A 25,331-nucleotide genomic window follows, 5' to 3' on the forward strand; every position below is an offset into this window, starting at 1 on the left:
CTTTAGACCAGCTGCCCATGTCCCAGCTACCGCCACCTACCTTGGACTAGCTGCCCATCCTACAATGAAGTTTTCATGGACTCCTAACTATTACTACTACTAATACTACTGCTATTAATATTAGTAGTATAATCGTTTGTAGGTAGTCTGACCAGAGGAGGATGGGTCCCCTCTTGTGATCCTTGGTTCCTCCCAAGGTTTCTTCCGCAGCTGTGAGGGAGGTTCTCCTTGCCACTGTTGCCCCGGCTTGCTCACCTGAGGGTTTTTACATTCATGTTAAAACTTTGTCTTTACTGGAATTCTGTGAAGCTGCTTTGTGACAACATCTGTTGTAAAAAGCGCCACAAATAAATTTGACTTGACTGACTGATTTTCTCTGAGAAAAATAAATAGCCCCTTTAAAAATCACGTCTGTGATGTCATCGTGCAGTAAACAAGCTTGATATGTTTTGTCCTGTGTACACGTTTCCCGCAAGTATCACTGGATTCTCTGAATTATGAGGTCGTTTAGTAGTCAAAATATAAATAATGCTACATACACAAGCGCACACTTCTGTTTCTCACACTTCTGAGAAATGAAATTCAAGGTCACAGTCGGCTAAACTTGAACGCTTTTATAGAACAACACCAGCTGCTCAAACCATAGCCTACTACTGCCAACGCAACTCAAATATCAAATTTGACCATGGTTCCTGGTCTATGTGGGGTATTCTGAGAGTTCCAGTCTTATGATGTCAGTTCAGTTCACAGCAATGTTAGCCTGCATGTAGCAGGATAAAGAGTTTGACTTCTAAATGACTTTGTAATTCAGAGGATCCAGCAATTCAAAATTCAAAAGTGCAGTCCAGGCAGCAGAGGATGGAGCTAAACTGTTGTCGGTGAATATACGTACATACATTGGTTTGCATGACATCACAAAACCAATGAATTCAAGCAAATTTGTTTTTACAGTTGAGTTACAGCACATTGTTGCTTTCCAAAAACCCATATATCTTTTTTACGTAATCTGAAAACAGCGACAGTATTTTATATTGTGTAAAAAATGTGATGGATCAATAAAAATGCCCAAAAGTTACTTCAAAATATTTTACATTCTCTTGCATTAAATGTTATAGGTGTTTTTGCCCTCTCCTGTAAAGGTATGGTTTTTAGACTGGTGAGTGAACATGACTTTTTGAAGAATTAATGTTGTTTATGCATTACATCAAACTTACATCAAAATTCATCTGTAATTCATCTGTAATCTTTAAAAAAAGTGAGAAAAATGATTTGGTTTTCTGTGTTATGGGCCCTTTAAACAGATTGCTTTTGTAACTGTGGCTTGAAAGCCTTGTATCTCCATTTTTCTTATTTTTAATTTTTTGACATCACTTGAAAATTCCTGTTGTCTTTTACATTGTGTGTCAATTTTATGATGAATGGACTGAAAGAAACGGCCCAGAATGGCTTGGAAAAAACTCTGGTTCCATTGACTTACATGAAAAGTAAAGTATGTTTTTCCTTCTCATGTGAATTTATCGCTTTGGAGATACAAGGTTTTGTTCTGACACCAGCGAGATATATGTATGAGAAAAGAAGCTCTGTTCTGATTGGCTGACCAATGTATTGTATCTCAAGTATTGTATTGTATTGTATCTCAATCAAAGTCAGTCTGAGCTGGACCTCTTCATAACTGAGTTGAACAGGTGGATATGTACGTGTGACAGTTTTTATGGCATCACAAAAAACAGCATTTCTGAAATGCTTGTTCAAGTATGGACAGTATAGGCTGGTGAGAGCATGTTGGTTCCTTTAACTGTAATAATTCCACACCACACTCAGCTTTCCATGATATGTCCCCTTAAAACTCCTAACTTTTCCTGAACCAAAGTTTGCAGTCAGGGGGGAAAGGTGGGGGTTAGAGGGGGCGGAGCGAGGGGGGCGGGGTCTCCTCCTCCTCTCCCCCACTCTTTGATCTCAGGTTTGGGAGGAGAAAAAAGAGAGGGCAGCTCCTCTGCCTCCCTTCAACGCAGCACAAACGTGCCATTCATCCTCCTGAGCTCGTCCCTCCTTCTCCTCGCTTTCACCAACTTCAGGCCAGTTCAGCGCAAACATGCGGAGAATGTGCAGCGTGCTGCTGTGCGCCTGCGCCTTGCTGCTGCTGCTCACTGGCGATGCACAGGCGAGGTGAGTTCACAGTTTTCTGTCTTTCTTTCTAAGAAATGCCTTCGAGCTTCAGCTGCAGTGTCTGGAAACGATGCGGAGACGGACGCTGTCTTCTCACTCCGGCACCACTGCATCGCTTTGGTAGCCTATGCAGCTTTTGTTCGCTGCCCTGAAGGTGCAGTCCTATTGTTATTGTGTGCAATGACAGGGCTTGCACTGGTTTCTGTGCACGTGGCCTGCATTGCCCGAGCATTTAATTTCATTTTGCACCATTTTTACCACGTTTTATCCCCCCCAGACCGACCTTCGCATGTGGGGGGAATGTGACTGGAGATTCTGGAGTTATCGGCAGCCAAGGCTATCCGGGAGTGTACCCCCCAAACACCAAATGTGTGTGGAGGATTACGGTAAGTAGGCTCTTTATCATGTGCAACCACATGTCATATTGCAGTATATTGAGTATGTTGAATGCTTTTCGTGTTGCCATGATGAGAACTGCCATCCCGTGTTGCTGAGAGTCGATGCGCTGTGTTGAATGACACTCGATGCCAAAGATGAGCTTGAGTGGTCTGTGTGGTATTCGGCTGCTGAAGCCCCGAGGGTCGCTTCAGACTCTTCACACTCTGCTCTGCATCTTAGAACATGTTGGCACCGCTGCAGTGGGTGAAGATTAAAGACTGATAAGCAGTTTCCAGCTGTCCAGGCATATTAAAGGGCCCATACCCTGCATTTTTCCTGGATTTTATTTTATTTCTTTTCTCCGAACTTTCCCTGACAGGATTTGTGAAGGATTTATGTACCAAAAACATTCATAGTTCATTTTTGCACAGCTTTTTTCCAGCCATGCGCTTAAACAGGCTGTTTTTTAAAATGTGTCTTCAAGACTGACCTATCTAAAGGATCCCTGTTCTGATTGGCTGACTTGCATTGCACCATGTATTTGGTGGAATAGGCATATTTGTGTGTGTTGTTTTTTGTGACCTCACTTAAGTAATTTATTCAAAATTGCCTCTTTTTCCAGTTTAGTTTCCATGTATGGGTTGGCGAGTGAATGGTACCTCTTGAAATACTGACACTGTTTACATACTACATTAAACTATTTTATATTTTAAACTAGTTTAGGCCAGATCTTAACTTGGGAGTAGGGACATGTGCTCCCTCGTCAGACAACTAGAGCCTTCGTTCATTCACCTAACTGACTAAAAGCCTTTACAGATATACTGTAACTCAGAACATCTCTTAGTGAACATCCTGAACATAGTGATGTACAGTTGTTGATAACTGCTGAGCGATATTCATAAAATTCAATATAACAATATTTTCAAAATATACAATATGTATGCATGTTTGCATATGTTAAGTTAATGAACCAGACTTCCTGAGTGCTGAAAATCTATGCGGCTGAAGCTCCTCATAACTCAGTTGAACCGGTGGATATGTAAATGTGACGGTTTTTTATAACATCACAAAAACAACAGTTCAAAACAGCCTGTTTATTTGTGGACTATATGGGCTGGTGAGAGCAGGGTGGGTTTTGCAGCTTTAATTAAACTATTTGGGTTTTCTGTGATGTGGGCCCTTTAAACAGGCCAATTTTGTTTGCCTTTAAAACTGACAAACATGCAAGTGAGCTCTGTTCTGATTGGCTGACCAGCATTGTATCTCATAGTCAGTCTGAGGCGGACCTCTTCATAACTGAGTTGAACAGGTGGATATGTACGTGTGACAGTTTTCATGGCATCACAAAAACAGCATTTCAGAAATGCTTGTTCATGTATGGATGGTTGTTGATAAGTGCTGAGTGATACTATTAAGTTAATGAACCAGCCTTTCTGAGTGCTGAAAATCTTTGCAGAAAGAGTGACCTGACATGCACTATAATTTCCAAAGGTCACTCATTCAAATCAGTGAATTCAGGTGTTCCAATCACTTCCATGGCCACAGGTGTATAAAACCAAGCCCCTAGGCCTGCAGACTACTTCTACAGTCATTAGTGAAAGAATGGGTCGCTCTCAGGAGCTCGGTGAATTCCAGTGTGGTACCGTGATCGGACACCACCTGTGTAACAAGTCCAGTCGTGAAATTTCCTCACTACTAAATATTCCACAGTCAACTGTCAGTGGGATTATAACAAAGTGGAAGGGATTGGGAATGACAGCAACTCAGCCACGAAGTGGTCGGCCACGTAAAATGCCAGAGCGGGGTCAGCGGATGCTGAGGCACATAGTGAGGCACATAGTCACCAACTGTCTGCAGAGTCAATCGCTACTGACCTCCAAACTTCATGTGGTCTTCAGATGAGCTCAAGAACAGCATAGAGAGCTTCATGGAATGGGTTTCCATGGCCGAGCAGCTGCATCCAAGCCTTACATCACCTAGCGCAATGCAGAGTTCAAAATGCAGAGTTCAAGTTCAAATGTGTGTGAAGGCGGAATACTTTTGGAAATATAGTGTAGCTTAAATTGGACAGTTTTATTCTGTGGTGCTTCCCTTAAAATTTCAACAAAGGAAGGATCATTTCCATACAACAGAGACACTATACCATCACAAAAACACATTCCTTCAATACTTTGATATATAACCGATGCTGTCTGCAGAAAACCTTGTATCTCCATTTCATAGCTTTTTCAGTTTTTGACGTAGTTTGAAAATGCCTTTTGCCCTTTACATTGTGTAAGAATGGACCAAAAGAAATGGGCAAAAATGAAAAATGTCTTTTTAAAAGTAAAGTAGGTTTTTTTTCGAAGTGATCGTTTTGGAGATTATGAGGGTATGTATATGTGTACTGTATATAATGTGCTGTGACTCTTACAGGTCCCAGAGGGTAAAGTGGTGGTCCTCACCTTTCGTTTCCTTGATCTGGAAAGTGACAACCTGTGCCGTTACGACTATGTGGATGTTTACAGTGGCCATGTCAATAGTCAGCGCCTTGGACGTTTCTGTGGGACGTTTAGGCCGGGCGCCCTCGTCTCCACGGGAAACAAGATGCTTGTTCAGATGGTGTCTGATGCCAACACAGCTGGTAGCGGCTTTCTGGCGGTCTTTTCGGCTGCTCATCCTCATGAGCGAGGTGAGTCTGAACAGGCACTTTTGTGTTCAGCTGTATGTTGTAATTGGTATCTGCTGTTGTTATGTTGAGTATTAAGGTTGTAAACTTAAAAACAAACTTTGGATGTCTTTGACAATTGAATGTGTTTTGTATAAATACTTTAATACTGAGTTGAAAGTTGAATTGAATAATATAGTTATATATGTCCTGCACCCTGAGGTCATATGCCTGAATATTCTATACATGTACATTTCAAAATATGTACATCTGTGTGTTTACTCATGAATGGGGTTAGGGGCCAGAGACCATCTAACTTAGAGCTTATTTTAACCTGTAGGTGCCCCAGGAGCTGCAGCCTTAACGAGATAGGGCTGTAATGTTAATAAACCTTCACTGTTCATTAAGTCTATGAAAACAGACTGGGATTCCTGAAGTGCAGAGATGAGTGAAAGTTGGTTTTGCCTGTGCTTGTTAAACGTGACGGGGCTTTTTCTGGGGGCTCTTTCCCTGCTGTGGATTTCTCAGTATGACGTGGAATTTCTCAGAATTTCTCACAGACATTTTTCCCCCAGCATTTCAGAGGCAGGTCAGACCCTCAGAGTTCCCCTGGCTTATTAAAAGTGACAAGACAGCTACTAAGTCAGCTACGAGGCTGCTGGAATTTTAATGGTCAGGTTTTCCTTCTGTCTGCTCTCCCAGCGGACAGCTGGAGTGATGTTAGGCTACAGTCTCCTCTGTGTGGGTGTAGCTGAGTCAAAATAACACGTTATGGTGAAACCAGTTTAACTGTTTTCCAAGTATTCTCAAGTACTTTTAAATATGAATTATGCTGGAATTGTTAAAAAATCAGCAGAATTCCCATTAATATGTAGTCTAAACAAAAACAATTCAAGCCCCTTCAGAAGAGAAATGCATTTAAACTGAAGTAAGAGTTGCTGCCGGCTAACACTGTTTTCTTTGCTTTGTACCTGTCGCTCCTGAATATGGAAAATGTTTATTTTAAATGCTTTAAATGCTCTGAGCTTATCCAGAGAATGTCTCTGTGGTTCTATAAACGGTCATGACAGTATATTAAAGGACAGGCGAGGATCTGTAGATGAAGGCATCCCGCGAGCTTTGGCAGCTTTTGCAATGTGTGTGGGTGCTGGCTTCATCCTGCTCTGATGTTTAATAACATCTCCTGCATGTGGTCTTCTTTCAACAGCATATTGCTGGAGACCACCGCCTGGATGCACATGTCCTGAATTTTCTTCTAAGTCCTTATTTTCTTCTAAGGCACTGGAAGTGCTTATTTAAAGCCTGCAAATGACAGATGCACAATTATAAACATGGGCCCTTTTAAGTAGGGCATAGTGATCTCATGCTTAATCCTGTTGTACTAGTTTAGGTTATATGGTTTGTTCTTATAAAGCTGGTCTGGTCGGGGTTTGAATAAATGTATATTTGTAATTCTTTTTGAAGGGGATCAGTATTGCGGAGGGAGACTGATGAAGCCATCGGGAACTTTTAAAACCCCCAACTGGCCAGAGAAAGACTATCCGGCAGGAGTCACGTGTTCTTGGCACATCATCGCGCCGAAGAACCAGGTGATGCTGTTATTTATTTTACACTATGTTAAAACTTTGTTTATTCCATAGGTCAAGTCCTGGCATAAAACATAAAATGCAAAACATTATATCATCATTAAAACACATAATACTCCTTCATTATTCATTTAGATCATTGAGGCGCAGTGTATATAAATGCTTGTTCAATTTAAAGGAGTGGTTCAGTAAGAAATCATATTCAAACAGTTTTCCACCAACCCCCAGTGTTCACCAGCCAAAATGTGTTTGGCGTTCAAATTTTGCTGCTTTAGTTTAAAACCAGAGCTACGAGGCTAGTGTAGTTAACAAACACAATAATTCAGTTGACAGTGGGTGGAGCTAGGGCTGAAAAGTGAATAATTTTTATATCAAAATTGCAACTTGAAACACTGTTCAAACAACAAGAGCTACAATTTTAATTACAGCCCACATTATCAATCAGAAGAAACAAAACAAATGAGTGAAATGCCCACTATCCCCTGTGATTGCAGCAGCCATGCAATATTCACCCAAAACTTTTTTGTAAAAACATCATCACAAATGCGGCACGGTGGCGTGGTGGGTAGCGATGTCGCCTCACAGCAAGGAGGGCCTGGGTTCGATTCCCCGGCCGGGTGACCGGGGTCCTCTCTGTGTGGAGTTTGCATGTTCTCCCCGTGTCTGCGTGGGTTTCCTCCGGGTTCTCCGGTTTCCTCCCACAGTCCAAAGACATGCAGTCAGGCCAATTGGACATGCTAAAGTGCCCCTGGGTGTGAGTGACTGTCTGTGTCTGTGTGTCTGCCCTGCGATGGACTGGCGACCTGTCCAGGGTGTATCCTGCCTTCCGCTCGAAGACTGCTGGGATAGGCTCCAGCTCCCCCCCGAGACCCTGACGGAGAAGCGGCTTAGAAAATGGATGGAATGGATATCCCAACCAGCTCATACTACATGCAGGTCTTCAATAAGGTCACACAGGCTTGTTGATGTGGTTTAGAATGCAGTGCAACTTACTGTGAACTATAAACAATAAACAAAACTTCACCATGTAGCTGAATGCTGGGATGGCAGCCGTTGTTCTGCTGACAAGTCTGTCCAACCTTAATGAAGACCTGGTTGTGGTTTGACCAGGTTGGAAGAAGCTTTGGGGATGTGTTTATGGACAGGATTTGGATGACAACCAACTTCACCAATGGTGAAATCTTGAACTGTACCAGGAGCCCTTCGAGCTTCGAGTACAGCTCGGCTTGACCCGCCATCCTTCAAGGCATGTGGAAGACAAGCGTCGAGAATGTTCTCTGTACTGGCACCCAGGTGGGGGAATGAACTCCCCCTGGCTGTCCGAGTCTCTTGCTGTCTTCAAATGCAGACTGAAGACACGTCTCTACACAGCACTTAAATGAGCACTGAATTAAGTATTGTTTGTAATATATTGTGCTCCACTTGAATATCATATTTTGTTGTATTGCACTGTGTATTGTAGTTTATTGTATTGTATTGCATGGCGCTGCATGGCACAGAGTTCTGTACTCAACTCTTCCTTTTTTCTGGGTATCTACAGTGACTTTTTGTATCTAGCAGTATCTGAGATCAGGACTGTTTTCTCTCTAACCTACTGGTAACTAGCAAAGATACTATTCTGTACATAGACAAAGCACTTCTTGTAAGTCACTCTGGGTATGAGCCTCTGCTAAATGATGTAAATGTAACTGTAAATGTAAACTTCTAGGGTTTGTTAGCAATGTTAGCCTCGTAGCTCCAGTGCTAAATTAAAAAAAAAAAAAACGAAATTTGAACACTAAACATATCTTGACTGATTAATTACATCTGGGATAAGTGGACACTATTGTAACTTAGAATTTTGCTAACTCATTGCCTTAGCTTGAAACATGCCTGTTGTTGCTGTAAGAAAACTTAACATTTCCAAAATAGTAAATATATTTTGAGGTTTTTATGCCACAGCATCAGTATCCTGTGTAATGATCTCTTCGTTCACTGATGGTCATGGCACTCTTTGTTTTACATTTTTACAGATTATTGAGGTGAAATTTGAGAAGTTTGATGTTGAACGAGACAACTACTGCCGCTATGACTACGTAGCCATCTTTAACGGAGGAGAAATCAATGATGCCAAGAGAATTGGGAAATTTTGTGGAGACACACCACCAGCGTAAGAGAATAGCTCATAAATGCCTCAGCAGATCGAACATATACTTAAACTACATTGTGAAGGATCAGAATGATAGAGTAACATTCCTGACAGAAGATTTCCAGAAGAGAATATAATTGTATGACAATCAAAATGTAAAATTACTCATCATTCATCATTAGTGGATGAATCTCCAATGGTTTCTACACACAAATACAAGCCCTGGAGAAACTTGTGGTATCACCACACCTAGGGGATGTTCACCCAGCTGATATGACTCATTGGATTGTGACTCAAAACATTTTTTGTTTAATAGCTGAACACCCTGGCTTTGTGAAACATACCTCAAACAAATATAATTAAATGAGTTTTGTTAATCGCACATTTTTTCCAGATGGAGTAGGGGAAAGAGTTATGAAATCACTCGGTGTTGAGGGGAATAAAAATATGGAATTGCCTTTTAATTTGCATTTCTAAAACAAACACTGGCACAAGTAAAAATGCAAATCAGGCTACAGTTTAAAAGGAGCTTACAGAGCTTAATGAGCTGTTGGACAAATATATGGCTCCAACAAGAGAGTTGTCAAGTGCCAGTGATTGGATGAAAATGATTTTCAGTGATGAATCACAAATCTGTCAGCCAAGGAGATGGACCAAATCAAATTTCCCCACTCTGTTATGTTATGGGGCTGCATATTGGGTAAAGGACCAAGGGACATGGCAGTCATTACCTCGCCAGTCCATGCACAGGTGTGCACTAAAATTGTGGACACTTTTATCATCCTGGAGATTGAAAAGATGTTTGGCATGGTATATGTGGTAATGATGACAAGGCTCCGTCCTGCAAATCTGATCTGCCAACCACTATTTACAAATGTTGGAAGCAGTTAGATGTAGAATACTGTTTTTCATTAGTGAAGTCTGCACCTCAAAGAATTCAGGCTGTCACAAAAGCCCAAGGAGGAGCAGCAAAGAACTAATTGTATGTTGTATTTATTTATTTTATTTATTTATTATGATTCTATATTTCTTTCCTCAACATTGAGTGATTTATATATATTATTTTATTTTTCTTCTGCCTTATCTGGAAAAGCTGCACGACTTCCAGGCTAATGTTTAGTGCACTATTTGGATGTGGAAGCTATAGTTTAATCACCCATGCAGTGCACTATACTGGGAGTATAGAGCCATTTGAGGTTCAGCCATTGACTAAAGGAACAATTCAGTTTATTTATGCATTTATAGTTTGAAAACATGTAGTGTCATCAATAGTCTATGGTCTACAATTGTAGATCTTGTTAAACAATGTTTTTATGTTTTCTAAGAAATGAATAGAAAGGTATATATTGTGTTTATGGAATTTGACTTAAGTATGTGACTGTGACTTCTTTAAAGTAGGGCTGTCACAATTTCACATATAAAAATGTATTGATTTTAATTGATGTTCTTGTAGTGAATAGACAGTGATTTGAATGATAAACAGGGTATCTGTGGGATGTAATAGAGTGGTGTTCTGCAGACTGAAGATCCTCCACAAGTTGGCACTATTAGCACTTAAGTAGCTTTTGTGTGAATCACTGAAAGAGAGGAAACCCACACCAGCAGGATCTCTCGAATACACAGCTGGGCAGACACATAACCAACTGACAGGCCGCTCCAAAAAAATACAGCTAGTCTTTAATGAAGGATTCATTATAAAGGTGCATACACTGTAAAGAATATTGAATGTCCGTTACAAGCATTAGATTTTTGTGTCTGCATTTTAAGGCCTATTATTAAACCTTGTGTGGGAAGTAAGTGAACAATGCTGGCCTGGCCCTAACATTATGTTGAAATTCCCTTGGGATAGCTGTAATTGGCATTGTCACTTCAGCGTTTTAGTGCTTCTTTATACTGCTTTATAGTACTTATAAAGATTTCTGTAGTAATCTTTGCTAAATAATATGTTTGGCTGCGAAAGGTTCATGAAATGACAAACTTAAATTTTTTGTGTCATCCTGTTTTAAGGACTTCTGAAATCTTTTGTAAGGCTGTGCCTAGTATATTATTATTCATAAAAACATGAACAAAATTGTTGACATTACAAAGATAGACAGCCATACTTTAAACATGAAAATCGTAGTGTTTACATTATTTGAATTTAAATACTGAAATCTTTCTTTTTCTCCGATGTTATAAACTGACCAGGCCGGTGTTCTCCGAGGGCAATCAGCTTCTTATCCAGTTCCTCTCAGACTTGAGCCTAACAGCAGACGGCTTTATCGGGCACTACAAATTTAGGCCCAAGAAGTTTCCCACAACTACCATGCCCCCAGCTACCACCACTCAGCCTACCACCACCAGACCAATCCGTAAGTGGCGCCCTGTAATGCTTTTAAGAGGCAGCAGAGCTGGCTTATCATTAGTGTGTCTGTTCTGTGCAGCTAGAATGAAGAGCTGTTTTGTGGATGTGATGGAGTCGGGCAGAGAATACGTCTACATAGACCTCTGAAGTCGTTTGTTATTCTGCAGTCAGCATCTTACCCATGTTACGTACTCCAGGTTTAAGCAGACGTCTAGGAAAAAATGAATGCTGTTTTCAAGTTCACAAGTCACCAAAATTGCCAATGTGCAAAATACAACTAAAAACGATAGAATTAATTGCCTGGGATGGCCAGCGGTCCTTTATTGTCAAGAACTTTGAATTTTGTGGCACATTCTGTAGCACATATGCTGTAAATGCCCAAATACAATGAAGAAAGGGAAAAAAAAATTAGATTTTTGGTTTTGGTGTGTCTAGATTTAAAAAAATTTTTTTTTTTTTGGTTTCAAGCAGGAATTTTCATTTTGGGGCGTCAGTAGTACTACATAAAGGCTACAACCAAGCCAATGTCTTGCACTTGGAAATTACATCACTTGAAATTAAGTCTATGATTGAACTTTTTTATACCAACACGATCTACTCAAGGGCGGCACGGTGGCGTGGTGGGTAGCGCTGTCGCCTCACAGTGAGGAGGGCCTGGGTTCGATTCCCCGGCCGGGTGACCGGGGTCCTCTCTGTGTGGAGTTTGCATGTTCTCCCCGTGTCTGCGTGGGTTTCCTCCGGGTTCTCCGGTTTCCTCCCACAGTCCATAGACATGCAGTCAGGCCAATTGGACGTGCTAAATTGCCCCTAGGTGTGAGTGTGTGAGTGACTGTCTGTGTCTGTCTGTCTGCCCTGCGATGGACTGGCGACCCATCCAGGGTGTATCCTGCCTTCCGCCCGAAGACTGCTGGGATAGGCTCCAGCACCCCCCCGCGACCCTGACGGAGAAGCGGCTTAGAAAATGGATGGATGGATGGATGGACGATCTACTCAAACCGTGGCCTAAAACTTCCAAAACCTTGCAAGCACATAGCAATAGTTGTGTTTTGGCTTCTTAACAGCCGCGTTACTCAGAGGATCTGGCATTTGCCGGTGACATTGAGAGAAAAAAATGCATGTATGGCAAATGTATCGACTTTTGAATATTTTGTTTAACATGTAGCACAATTTTCCAAAACATCAGTCATTCTTCTCAGAGAAAACCCACTTAGACCCAGAGTTCCTTATGTGGGTATGACAGCTACTACAGAATGGCAAATGTATAGACATATGATCCAACATGAGCTGCGCTGTTTAGGAAGTAACATAGGCTGTCTGTAACCCTCACCTGACATTTCACTCATGGCAGGATGTCACTGTGTGTTTTTGTGTGCTGCAGATGTGCAATGTGTTTTGCTCATTTAATGTGATATAGTGGACTGACCATTTACTGTAGAGTGAGTGGTGAATTCTAGTAACATGCGAGTTCCCTTTAGAGTCAATCTGATGGAGAAACAGTGGGGTGCAGAGAAAGGCCTGGAAATCCACTGAGATGGCATGCTCTGATATGCAAATGTCCAAGAAAGCCTATTTACACTTAATGCGTCTCATATTGATTGGATCAATGCCAAGATCCTGTTTATACCTTGCATTAAGATGTGTTTCATGTCTGGATCATATCTGGAGATGCTTTTCCTGGATTCCTTCTACACTTTTCACTGGAATGTGTCCCCAGTTTGACCAGATGAGATCTTTCCCTGTGTAAAAGATTCATCAACACATAGCCAGTTCCATTTTACTTTTGCTTATGTTTCCCTTGTTGCCATACGGGTTGACAAGCTTGGCCTGGACATTTTCGTCAGCCCAGAGTGCAGGAAAGCTTTCAGTTTGGGAAACTCCAGTCTCACTGCAGCTGCAGTATGCTTTAGCCTAGGACAGTTGACAGTTTGGGTTTTTAGGTTTGCTGCTGTTTTGTTCGTCTTTATGTTCCTCTTAGCTGTCCAGTTTTATTAGATGTCTTCATTGGGATAAATGTCTTGTCATGAGTGCATGCAGGCTTCTTAAGGAAGTGTTGCATCAGTTGTTGGGTTTGTTAACTTGTGTTCTTCTTAATGAGGGCATAATGTGTACTTGTGTTTTTGTTTTTACCACTATAGTACATTGGAATATATAGGATGATGACAGCAATGGGCTATAACCTCATCTTCTGCCGTAGTGGGACAACATAGTGGAAAATGCATTGTTTGGCAACTTGTCTTTTTTTCAGCAAGGGCAGGTTAAACAACAACTAATAAGTCTAATCTTTACATTACATTTTAGCTTTTTTTGTACCCCTGACTATGCAGGTTGGTTGGAACATTCAAACGTTCAAAAAGCGTTAATAAAAATAAAAATTTAAATAATAAAAATTTTAAAAATTTTAATAATAAAAAAAATGGTATATATTAAAAAAATTATATATATATATAATACACAGTATATATAATGTGTTTGCAGCAGTGATATGCCCAACAACATCGTTCATATGCTGCCATTGTAGTGCTCCCCAGCCCTCATATAAACTGCTATGATTTCATAAAAATTCCGTAACCAGCCACGTAGCCAGATAACGGCCCTACTAAGATTGTGCCCAGGGGCTTAACACTTGAAGATCCTGGACTGTATATGGCCCAGAAGAGATGAGTGAATTAATTCCTTCTGAATAAATTAATCTGCATATCTGCATACACAATCAAATGTTTGATGCCAGAAAGTAGTTTGTGTTGCTTTTTACACCATAAGAGTCATAAAACCTATAACTGCCTAGAGCAAAATATCTGTGGTGCCTAGAGATTCCAGGAAAAATTCCTTGGGTTTGTGTGTAAAATGGGAGAAGCAGTGCAGAGATGCTGTCTGAGACACATTTATGTGGCCAGGTCTAGCTTGAATGTGGTTAAATCTTGTCTGGATATGAGGCAAGTGCGAAAGTGAGCTCCCATCTTTAATCTCGGCTTTTGTGGAATCAGGCCGCTCTGCACCTGTCTGAGCTGAGGGACAGTGTTTGGCTGCCTCCATCTATGATGTCATCTCCAATAAAGAGCCACTGATTAGCTTTATCTTCAGTGCTGTGTGTCTGTTTTTCATTCCCTTTTCCAGAGAATGGAATAACATTCAAACTGTGGTTTCATTTATCAGAATAGCAAGTCCAACCAGCCCTCAAGTTAGAAAAAAATTTAAATAAGAAATCATGCTTTTCAGTGTTTCCCTTCTGGCTCACGAGATGTTCAGTATATGCTTTTAACAATAGTTTGGAAAAGTCATTGTTTTAAGCAAAACCTGCTGTTCATACATAGTGAGACACTTTGATAAATATAAAGCTGAGTGCTGCAGCTATATGTACCAGTATTTTTCTTACTTAATAGAAAAGTAAGAACATTTTAAATTTCAGAAGAAGGCAAAGTGCCCCAAAACTTTTTCATGGGCAGCATAATCACTAGAAATGTGAAGTTTAGTATTCGTACGTGGTAGGCTGTGTAATTTATTCTGAATGACTGAGAAATGCAGAGGAGAACATTTCTGAAGGCTTGTTTTATAAAGCGGTGAAACTGATGTTATCTCTGCTTGCCTCTCCAGCTTTGAAGTATTCCGCAGCGCTGTGTCAACAGAAATGCAAGAGAAAAGGAACCCCTGAGAGCCATTACTGTTCCAGCAACTTTGGTAAGAGAACAGCACTGCAACTTTTGCTCTCTCTCTAATGCACGTGTGCAAGGACATGTGCATAAAGGCAGATACACCGCCCATCAAAAGTTTCAGAATGCCTAGCTTTTCAAATTGTTTTCATGAAATGAGCATGTTTGTGTCATTTTGTAAAAACCTAAGGGGATGATTGACCACTATTCTGTCCTATACGGTCCAAATATTGAGGTTCTGCAAACATTAAGCACACAAGAATAGTTCTACTTGTCTGCCACAGTGTGAGAAATTACTGAGGTTTCCATAAGTTTTGTTTATGAAGGCAACAACTTTCATAATGCAATGGGGCAGAATTTCGACTGGAAAGAATCTGAGGCTGTTTTACCCAAAAAGTGTTCTGATTTAATTTAGGCTGTTCTTAAACTGTTATCTTCCCGGTTTTTTCTATGGTGTCAGGTGTGTAATCCAATCTATGGCTATTCGCTCTACTCGCAGTGCAATTGTGGCTGGCCCAAATTTGAATAAAATTCATCCATAAAAGCTCTGAATCCTGTATTGTCAGGTGGAATGCTGATTCTCTCATGCATGAAAGACTTCTAACTAGTGAGAGCCGAGCTGCATGGAGCAGAGCTGAATGGAAGGATCAAACTCAGTTTATCCAAATTGAACTGCTGTTATGAAGCTAATTACCACTGGCACATCCGTTATGCCTTTTTAGCATTACTTTTTAATTCCCATCATTGTAAATACCAACATTTTGTGGCAAAATGCACACATTACCAGAGTAATCGGTGTATCAATACCGTCTGCCACAGTTGTTTTAATCTGAAATCCTGTTTGTTTACAAGAAATTCTGTGAGATCCCAGGTTGGTTGGCACTCTGGTTCGAAATCATAATCTGAAAATGTGTAATAGTGCTGTAGTCAGGATTGAGACCTGGGCCCAAGACTTTGTAATAGTCAAAATTAAAGAATATATAACCTAAAATATTGTTAATTACTAAATTATAGTCTGAGTTCAACTTTGTGTTGTAACTTTTGGAAGCAAGTGATTATGTTCATAAATTCACTGTCCCTTCCTCCCTAAACCTTATTCTAACCACCCATAGCCAACAAAAATGAACCGAACAACATTCCTTCATTTGTATTATTAAATGAAAACAGTAATAACAACATTCCGATCTGCCCTCAGGGAACGTTTGAATTTTGGAACCAATAAATATCAGCAAACAAATAACACCCAGTTAAGCCACCATGAAAAAAAGATCAGTTAGATCTTCGACAGGCAGCGAATCGATTGTATTTAAACATGTAGACAAAGGACTGTTTATTAAGTTTGAAGGTTTTATTGATGTTCAGTCATGATTTCCAGTTACCTGCCAAAATGATGTTAAGGTAAAGACAACACAGATACTGTTCATTTCTGCTCTCTAAACCGGTCTCGAGTACTGTAGCCCTAAAGGTTGTAGTATGGGGGAATTTAACTGAACAAAGGATGTCTAAGGACAAAAAACTTGATAAAATGTGTCATTATGTCTGGTTCCTATCACCACCACTGTGAACAGTTCTATCCAGTATGTTTATCTAGAATGAAGCATTTAACACCAAACCACTGTGAATAACTTTGTTTATGCATTAATGACTGATTTATACAGCTCAGTGAAACTGCCTTTAATCAGCAGCAAGACTAATATCCTTTTAATATATGCTGTTTAGTTATATGGTCATTTATCTGTGTTTTGTGCACTGGACATTATAGCAGTAGTCTGCATTTAATGAATCCGTGATGTTTACTGTAGTGGTGAGTGGTGGATCTTCGATGACCTGCTGAATTTGAGTTTCTAACAGAATAAAATACATTCTGCCTGGGTAAACTCGCTCGCTGCAGCAGACTCTCTCTGTATAAACACGGCTAAACGGCCAGCACCAGTCACTCTTAGCCTGTTGCTCGCTCTCAGCCAGCTGCTGCTGCTACTTTCCCTGCCAGCTCCCCTGTCTCTGCTGAAGCTTTGTAGTCCTGTAAACTGTCTCAAACATGTTTTGTTGTATTTCTGTGCGCCCTGAAAGCTAACGTTTTCCAGACGTCGTCCTTCAGAACTCTTATCTGGGGCAGTAGCCATGCTGGCTGATTTATTCTCAAATACTGCCTCTGAGTGAGGAGTGGCACAGTAACATCTGCTGCCTCGCCTACTATAATTTAAAGTTGAACCATTTTAACTTTTGACTGTTATTAAGAGTCATTTTAAAAAAATTTTTAATATAATTTTAAATCCACTGGATGCATTAACCTCTTAACCCCTAAGGGCCTGTGTATGGGCCCACGCTTCAGCTTCTCACTCTATTAGTTACATAACTTGTGTGTTTTATATTAGTTATTGGATGATTTATAGAAATTACTGAGTAATATTTGTTTATTTTTTATTTATATGTAATCTTTGTCATATTTTAAGAACAGTAACAGTATTCAGTGTTTACAGGGTTAAAATTTCTTTACATGTTAAATTTCTTTACATGTTAAATTGAAAGGTTGTGTAGATTTTTGACATTATTCTTTGGGAAAAACTGGAAAACTGAAGGAACAACTAAAAAGCCCCACTTTGTCAAACCTGGCCTATTTTATCCCTTTGTTATGATGTCAGCAATCAAACATTTCTGATATTTAAACCACCTTTGGGTCAAAAGATCAGTTATTATTCTAAATTGGTTTCACACCATCTAAAATTGTAAGGTAGTTTTCAAATTGTAAGAGTCACAGTTTTTATTAAAGCCTGTATAATAAGTAGGAATAACTAATCTAATAATGTGATCTTGTGAACTGCCTGTAGACGAGACCAGTCAAGGCAACCAAACACTTGCATGCTGTGTACATGACAACACAACATGCATGCCAAATCATCATCAGCAGGGTTTATTCTACGTTTCAAGAAGCCTTTCAAGCTCTCGCATTACCAACCCTTAAAGAGTGAAGAAGCATACTGTGTGGATGGTTTGCTTTCAGTATCCTAAACACCTCTTTGAGAGAATGGAAACCACCTTCCAGAGCCTAGATAATCAGGCTGGAGAACCAGAGACAGTAGTAAACTACAGATTTCAAAAATGAGAACTGATGGGTTTCGATGTTGCCCATTGCTTTTTTTTTTTTTTTAAGATTCTTAAATGACGATTTATAGAGTGGTTTGCATTTTTAAGATGTATACAGTATCTTATTTATTTATTTGTTTATTTATTTAGGTATTTTTATTTATTTATTTATTCCCTGTCTGTTATAAATGTATAGGTGGGCATTGTAAATATTCATGTAATTCAGTTTCACTTTCTGTAAAACTGCAAAATAACTGAAATAAATAAATAAAAATAAATAAAATTTATATAAATAAATCCACACTGATAAGTCTGGCACATTATGTTTAAGATCTGGCCAGAAAGAGTGGATATTCTGATCTATATGGACAAAAAGTCCCAATTAGATGTTTTCCTCAAATCATTCAGCCCTGTTTGCTTTTAACACTGGTTTGGAAAAGAAAATTGGCAGCGCATAATTTCAGTAAAATCTGCTCTTCGTTCCAAACAAGACTCTTTGAACCAAAGGCTGACTGATGAAGTTAAATCTACCCGGATTAGCACAAAGCTGCTTTATGATACTTAGTTATCTGACTATGATTAAATGGGAAGTCAAACATCAAAAATCAGACTCCAATACCTCTGGATGGCCAGTTATCGTTCTTGACTCACATCGCGAACCTGACTCGGTCATGCAGCTATCTCCTGTGCAACATCCGTAGGATCCGACCCTTCCTCACCCAAGAGGCCGCCCATGTGCTAGTGCAGTCTTGCCATCTCAAGACTCATCAAGCCTCTGCAAGCCATGTCACCCCACTGCTGCGCTCCCTTCACTGGCTTCCTATAGCTGCATGCACCAGATTTAAAACCCTAATGCTGGCCTACAAAGCCAAAAATGGACCAGTCCCTACCTACTTGATGGCAATGGTGAAATCTTGAACTGTACCACGAGCCCTTCGAGCTTCGAGTACAGCTCGGCTTGACCCGCCATCCTTCAAGGCGCGAAGAAGACAAGCATCGAGAATGTTCTCCGTACTGGCACTCAGGTTCTGGTATGAACTCCCACTGACTGTCCGTACAGCAGGATCTCTCGCTGTCTTCAGATGCAGACTGAAGTCACATCTCTTTACACAGCACTTAAATGAGCACTGAATTAAGTATTGATTGCAATATATTGTGCTGTACTTATATATTGTACTTTATTGTATTGCACAGAGTTCTGTGTTCAACTGTGCTCCTTTTCTCTGGGTATCTACAGTGACTTTTTGTTTCTAGCAGTATCTGAGCTCAGGACTGTCTTTCTCTCTAACCTGTTGGTAACTAGCAAAGATACTTTCTCTAGATAGACAAAGCACTTCTTGTAAGTCACTCTGGATAAGAGCCTCTGCTAAATGCTGTAAATGTTAATGTATTAAAAAAAGTCAAACTGGTTTTAAACCTGTAAGAATGAGTGCAAGCTTCTCGGGATGATGTGAGGGGTGGTGGGGACTGAGGTTCCCAGAATCCAGCTCACTAAAGCATGCGTTTTCATGCCACTTTCTGTGCTGTGCTATCTTGGGCCTGTCGGTTTGTTTCACAGCATCTGAAAAGAGGCGTTCAGAGTTTTTGCAGCGCTGCACAGTGGATTTGTGTGTGGGACACAGTTCTTTCAGTGCCAGGCCGCTGCAGTGGACCGTAGGCAAACTGTGTGCGTCAGTTAAGGTGTTGATTTAGTGCTGCACCGCGGCCTCAGACGCCACCCCCCCCACCAAAACAGCTCTGTAATGTTTGTGTCCAGGAGATGTTTACAAGGCCAGGCAGATATTTCATTATTTCATTATGATTTCTCCTTGAGTTTACTTGGTTTGCATTTGGAAAAGCGAGCTGGTCAGTAGAGGCCAGCGGTCGGCCTGGACAAACGGGAAGCACACTGGTGGAAAATTACAGTCATATCATGCCAAGTCAGTTACATCACACTGTTTAATAAGTCCACGTTTCACAGTTACACAAGGACAAAAACTCTAGCTCCTTTTTTTTTTGGCTGTTTGGATTTTAGTTGTCAAAAGTACCAATTTTATTACATAAAACAAGCACTATAAACTGCTGTTATTTATTACATTACACTTAAATAAAAAAAATTTCAAAACAGTCGATTGGCCCAGATGTGTTGGGTATCTGAGATTTTCTTTAGTTTTATGCTGGAGCTACGAGGCTAATGTAGCTAGCCAGTTTCCTCGACCCAGATTAAGCTTATGCCTCGACGGAAAAGAATGAGCCTCATCCACCAAAGTCTTCCTAAAGTGTTTTTTAAATTAGCTCTTGAGAAAGGTCATAAGAAAAAGATTCATGACGTGTTCTTAAACTGCAGAACTGTTCACGCCTTTGTGCTCTTGAGTGTGTGTAGATTCTCTACTTACCTAAGAACAAATCCCAAATAAGAAACACTGGTGCGGATCAGAATCATTATGAAAACGGTGTACGTGATTGAGACCCAAAGTTACTTTCGGGTTTCGTTCAACTTTGTGAATATATGGCATTCTGAATTATTATTGTAGTTCATTCTCAGTGCACTATAACATTCTGTTATTATTATCATCTGGTGCTCTGTTTATCATCAAAAACTTCTCAATTTTTCAACTTTCTACAAACATAGATAATAGAATCGTTTTATACATGTACCTTTGACAAAGTGTTACTATTTATTTATTTAATTTATTGTATTATTCAAATAGTTTATGCCAAATGTTGTAACATTAATTACATTTTTAAAATGTGTACCATCTTTCAGTACATTTATTTTAGGCTTGATTCTGAGTTTTTGTATTTTTGTTGTATTGTCAGTATCTCATTACGTTACGCTGATCCTTCTTTGTCTCTTAGTTATCACAGGAACAGTCATCACTGCTGTGATGCGTGGGGGAAGCATGTATGCTACCATTTCCATAATCAACGTCTACAAAGAGGGCAGTCTGGCAATTCAGCAGGCTGGCAAAACCATGAGCACCAAGATTGTAATCCTGTGCAAGAAATGCCCTTCGGTCAGGCGAGGTAAGTGGTGCAGTGCTATGATTGCAGCTTTAGTGCCCTCAGGGACTACGATGCTGTATATTATTATTATTAATTATTATTAAGAGAACATTATTAGTCCAACTGTAGGGAAATTTCACCTCCACAATCTAGCCCATCCATGCAGTGAAACACCACATGCACACTAGTGAACACGCACACTAGGGGGCAGTGAGCACACTTGCCCAGAACGGTGGGCAGCCCTATCTGCAACGCCCAGGGAGCTGGGGTTAGGTGTTTTTCTCAAGGGCACCTCAGTCACGTCCTGCCAACTCGGGATCAAACCGGCGACCTTCCAGTCACAAAGCTAGTTCCCTAAGCTCCAGCCCACGTATAGGGTGATAGTGTAGTTTGCTGGGTACAGTACAGGACAGGCTGAAAATCAGGTTAAAGCTGTTGTCTTACCTTTTTAGGTGCACTGCCCTTGCACAAAATTATAGCAGCACACAGACAGGTACACTATTTCATCAAAAGCATGTTTTATTATTCAAGAACATTTCACGGACATTGGCAGAAAGGATGTTTTAGGTGAGTTAACGAAGTCTGCATCTTCAATGAGTCTTTTCTCCTCAGTGGATGATGTTCCAACATGTTATTTGTCATACATTTCCATCGTTTTTGGACATAGCTCACATCAGCTAGCCTAGTTAGTGCTGAAGGCACACTGTTATGGCTTTCTATTCACGTCCTTAACAATGCTTGCTGGGAACATGCTCACATTCAGGCACACATTTCGGAGTAGCAAAGTATAATGAAACACACTCGCAAATACAAGCAAAACTGATGTGTTTTGCTGAATTGTTGGGACGGTGTGTATATATACAAAAATACAAAGATTCACTTAAAGAGGCCTCAAATATTCTGCTGTAACTCCTGTTAGGATGAAGCAATCCGAGCTAAAAAAAATATGCTACGTACATTGATGTATGTGTAATTGATTGCATTACATGGAATGCTGAAAGTGATCTCCGTTTTCCGCAAGACACATGAAGGGGTACGGGGGTATGTACCTGGGAGTTGTAAATGGAGGTTAAACATTGCGACGGCTGTCCGGCGCCTACCTGAATCGGGGGTATCTGGGCTTGTTCGAAGCTCCATATCCTGAGGAACTCATTGAACATTGTTTTGTTCAGATTGCTTAGTCCTAAAGAGAGTTTTTATAGAATATCCAGGGCCTCTTTCGAGTGAACATGTACCTGAATAGTAATTTCAGTATTCAAAAGAGTACTGTGCATGGGGGTATTGATCAATTGTGTAATAGCTTAATTGATTATAGAAATAATAGTACTTTGCAGCCCTAATTATAACTGATTTAGTCCTGTCTTTTATAACACATTTATAGAACTAATGAGCTCTGTGATTGGAGTTATTAATAATAGTTGTTGTCAGCCTTTTTTGTTGTTGTTGTTGTTGTTTCATTCAATACTTTCCGAGACACTCACTGGGTAATTCTGAAGAAACACTCCATGGATTTTAACACTGAAGTACTTCATTCAGAAAGTTCTGAACTGAAAAATATAGACTGCTACAGTTAGCAGGCTGCTCAACCCACAATAGCATATGGCTTAGAGTTTGCCTTCCAAAAGCATTCTCATGAGTTTGATGATGAGGCAAGGTAAGCCCTACAACTCACGGTCAAAGAATTACTGATGAAAATGGGTTCCAACATTTACATTGCCTTACTATGAAGAGTATTTAACCCCATATGTTTATATCACTGCGTATAACATATGGAATGGCAGTAAGATGAGGAACTGATGAATGACCCATCCTGAATGTCTCTGCCGATCCGCCACTGCATTCAGGCTCTTTCTGTGTGATGTCACTAGGCTTGAACTACATCTTCATGGGCCAGACAGATGAGGAGGGCCGTGGGATGATCGCCCCGCACCATTTTGTCATGGCCTTCAAGGCCAAGAACCAGAGAGCCTTCAATGTACTGAAGACCAAGAGGTGCTGAGCTCCGATTTCTTATGGGCCTCATCCTGAAACTCGCAAGCTTACACTTTGCTTCATGAAGTTGCAATCAAGAATTCTCCACCATTGCGAGTGGTTTCCTCCATAAGTTTTTAATCCGGACCAGTCAGCATCAGGGGGGTTAACGATGATGAGAAGGAATGGATGATGGGAGAAAAAATCAAGAATGTGTATGCTAGAAAAGGAAGAATAACAGTGGTGGGTAATCCAGTCATTTCTGACCACAGTCAATGTCCACATTCCCAAACTTTTGCAAACTACTTGAGGGGCACACTGGGCCAGATCTAAAATCCAGAGCACAAGGACCTCATGTTCTCCCACAAACACCTGTGTTGGCCTGGTGTGCCATATCTATGCATGTCTTTTGGGAGTATCTAGAACATACACCCCATTTACATTGTTCTACAGTGTTCTCCTCCATTCCTATTATTCTAGAACCCCCCCCTTCACAATGTTGGAGAATGTTCTTAACTTTTGACATTGTTCTAGAATGTCCTTCTACTTTCATGTTGTTCTAGAATGTTCATCTCATCACGTTCTAGAACAGTGGTCACCAACCCTGCTCCTGGAGATCTGCCTTCTCGCAGAGTTTAGGAGTTTAGTTCCTACCACACCACCTCTAACTTCTTCAAAAGTTTTGGCTGGATTGGGGGCAGCATGTTGGATGCAGGTCGGAACTAAACTGTGCTGGAAATTTAAACTCCAGAAGAAGGATTGGTGACCGCTGTTGTAAAACATCCCCCTCAATTAGAGATGTCATGGAATTTCCTTCTCAAATTAACACTGTTCTCCTCTATTCAAGGTACAGTCTTGTCCTTCATTGATGATGTTCTAGAACATTTTCCTCCATTCACGTTGCTCCAGAATGCTCTCCACTCATTGACATGGTTCTAGAATCTTCTCCCTCAATCACACTGATACATTTAGCTCTTATTTTGGAACCGTATAACCAACTGCTCTTGCAGCATTGCTGTTTGTAGGGGGAATGTTTGGTCAGTGTGCCACGGCCTTAAGCATAACAAAGTGAAAGTTCTGGAATTTCTGGATGGTGGCAAGAGGCTACACGTCTTCTCTCTCTTTCTCTTTCACCAAGACCACACCCTAAGCCCCCATCCATGGATGTGTGGTTTTAAAAAAACCCACCTTGCATGTTTCAGCTCTACCCATTGGGAAAAAAACTGATAAAGCACAATTGACCAAGATTGGCTCTATGTGGACGTCACGCTCCATCTCTCTCTTTTGAGAATGTTTTAGAAAAATGACCAGCAACAGAATGGTGTCTGGTAAGAGAATTGATGGATTATCCTGCTGGTTTATTCCATTATGAAGATTAGACAATCCAATCTTAAGGCTAAAACATCAGCATCCAACAACTTTGTGGGCCCAGAAACATAATGCAAGTTTCTATGTGACACAGAACAGTGTTTTTGAACTTTTCCTCAATTTTACTGCTTTCCCTCCTTTAACATACCCATGCCACCCATTAAGGGGCTGTTAATGACCTGATAAGTTGGATCAGGCATGTTGGGCACAGGGAAGACCCTAAAATGTCCAGAGCAGTGAGGCTTGAGGCCCAGGTTTGGGACACACTGTTGTAGAACATAGGACTTTTTTTCCTGGGACTGCAAAATCCTTGCATGCAAATGGTGTAGTCAAGATACTAGGTTACAAGAGATTAGGTAGATAATAGGTAATGGGTGGAAATTGCAAAGCATTGATAACATTCAAGATGTTGGTGTTGCTTTTTGAAAATTACACTGTTTACAGAAGAATCTTCATTTCATTTCTTCAAGATGGATGTACAAAATCTGAGGAGCATCTTATGTGGTGATTTTAAGTGCAATAATTCAGTGGCATCATTTTGAATTGGTTTGGTATCATGCTGGACTTTTCATCACTTTTCATTTTTAATGCAAGAAATGCACTCCCAAGGTTTTTTTTTTCTTTTCAAGAGTTAATATGAATGCTTACATTGAGTTGAGATGTTTATGAAATGATATATCCTGAAATTAGCATTTTAAAGTATTTTATATGAAACTGATTCTTGATGGTGAATGTTAATTTATAAATAATTGTTTTGTGAGAGATAAAATAAAATTCATGATCTATTTTGTTTTGATTATTTACTTTAAACTATCATCAATTTTCTATGTACTCATTGTGCATCGTTTATATCAGGAGCATTTCCGAAACAAATGATGAGGGAAATATAGTCAAAACAGAGTGCTAGATGATAATGTTAAATTGCAGAATGGGATGATAACGGCAAATATTCCTCTGTTCTGCCAACTCAGAAAACAGTTATGGCTTTTTTTACTAACATCTTGAACTGCTTGCAGTATTTTCCCTT

The 25,331-nt window shown here is 40.3% G+C and overlaps 1 protein-coding gene across 1 annotated transcript; it reads left to right on the forward strand.

Moving 5' to 3' along the window:
• Positions 1 to 1,965: 1,965 nt before the first annotated feature.
• pcolce2b (procollagen C-endopeptidase enhancer 2b) lies at positions 1,966 to 25,089 on the forward strand. The gene is made up of 9 exons (XM_017705291.2): positions 1,966 to 2,166; positions 2,444 to 2,552; positions 4,960 to 5,215; positions 6,656 to 6,780; positions 8,790 to 8,926; positions 11,093 to 11,256; positions 14,841 to 14,924; positions 20,819 to 20,986; positions 22,834 to 25,089. Exons 1-9 carry the CDS (start codon positions 2,093 to 2,095, stop codon positions 22,962 to 22,964), a joined length of 1,248 nt encoding a protein of 415 aa, XP_017560780.1. The 5' UTR covers positions 1,966 to 2,092; the 3' UTR covers positions 22,965 to 25,089.
• The last annotated feature ends 242 nt before the right edge of the window (positions 25,090 to 25,331 follow it).

Source organism: Pygocentrus nattereri, chromosome 3 (genome assembly GCF_015220715.1).
Source record: "Pygocentrus nattereri isolate fPygNat1 chromosome 3, fPygNat1.pri, whole genome shotgun sequence".
Taxonomy (NCBI): Eukaryota; Metazoa; Chordata; class Actinopteri; order Characiformes; family Serrasalmidae; genus Pygocentrus; species Pygocentrus nattereri.

Excerpts from the sequence above, each read along its gene's own strand:
- pcolce2b (XM_017705291.2), top strand. The coding sequence starts at position 2,093 with ATGCGGAGAATGTGCAGCGTGCTGCTGTGCGCCTGCGCCTTGCTGCTG. Across the intron at positions 11,257-14,840 it reads TACCACCACCAGACCAATCC|CTTTGAAGTATTCCGCAGCG; the intron begins GTAAGTGGCGCC and ends TTGCCTCTCCAG. Across the intron at positions 14,925-20,818 it reads TTACTGTTCCAGCAACTTTG|TTATCACAGGAACAGTCATC; the intron begins GTAAGAGAACAG and ends TTTGTCTCTTAG.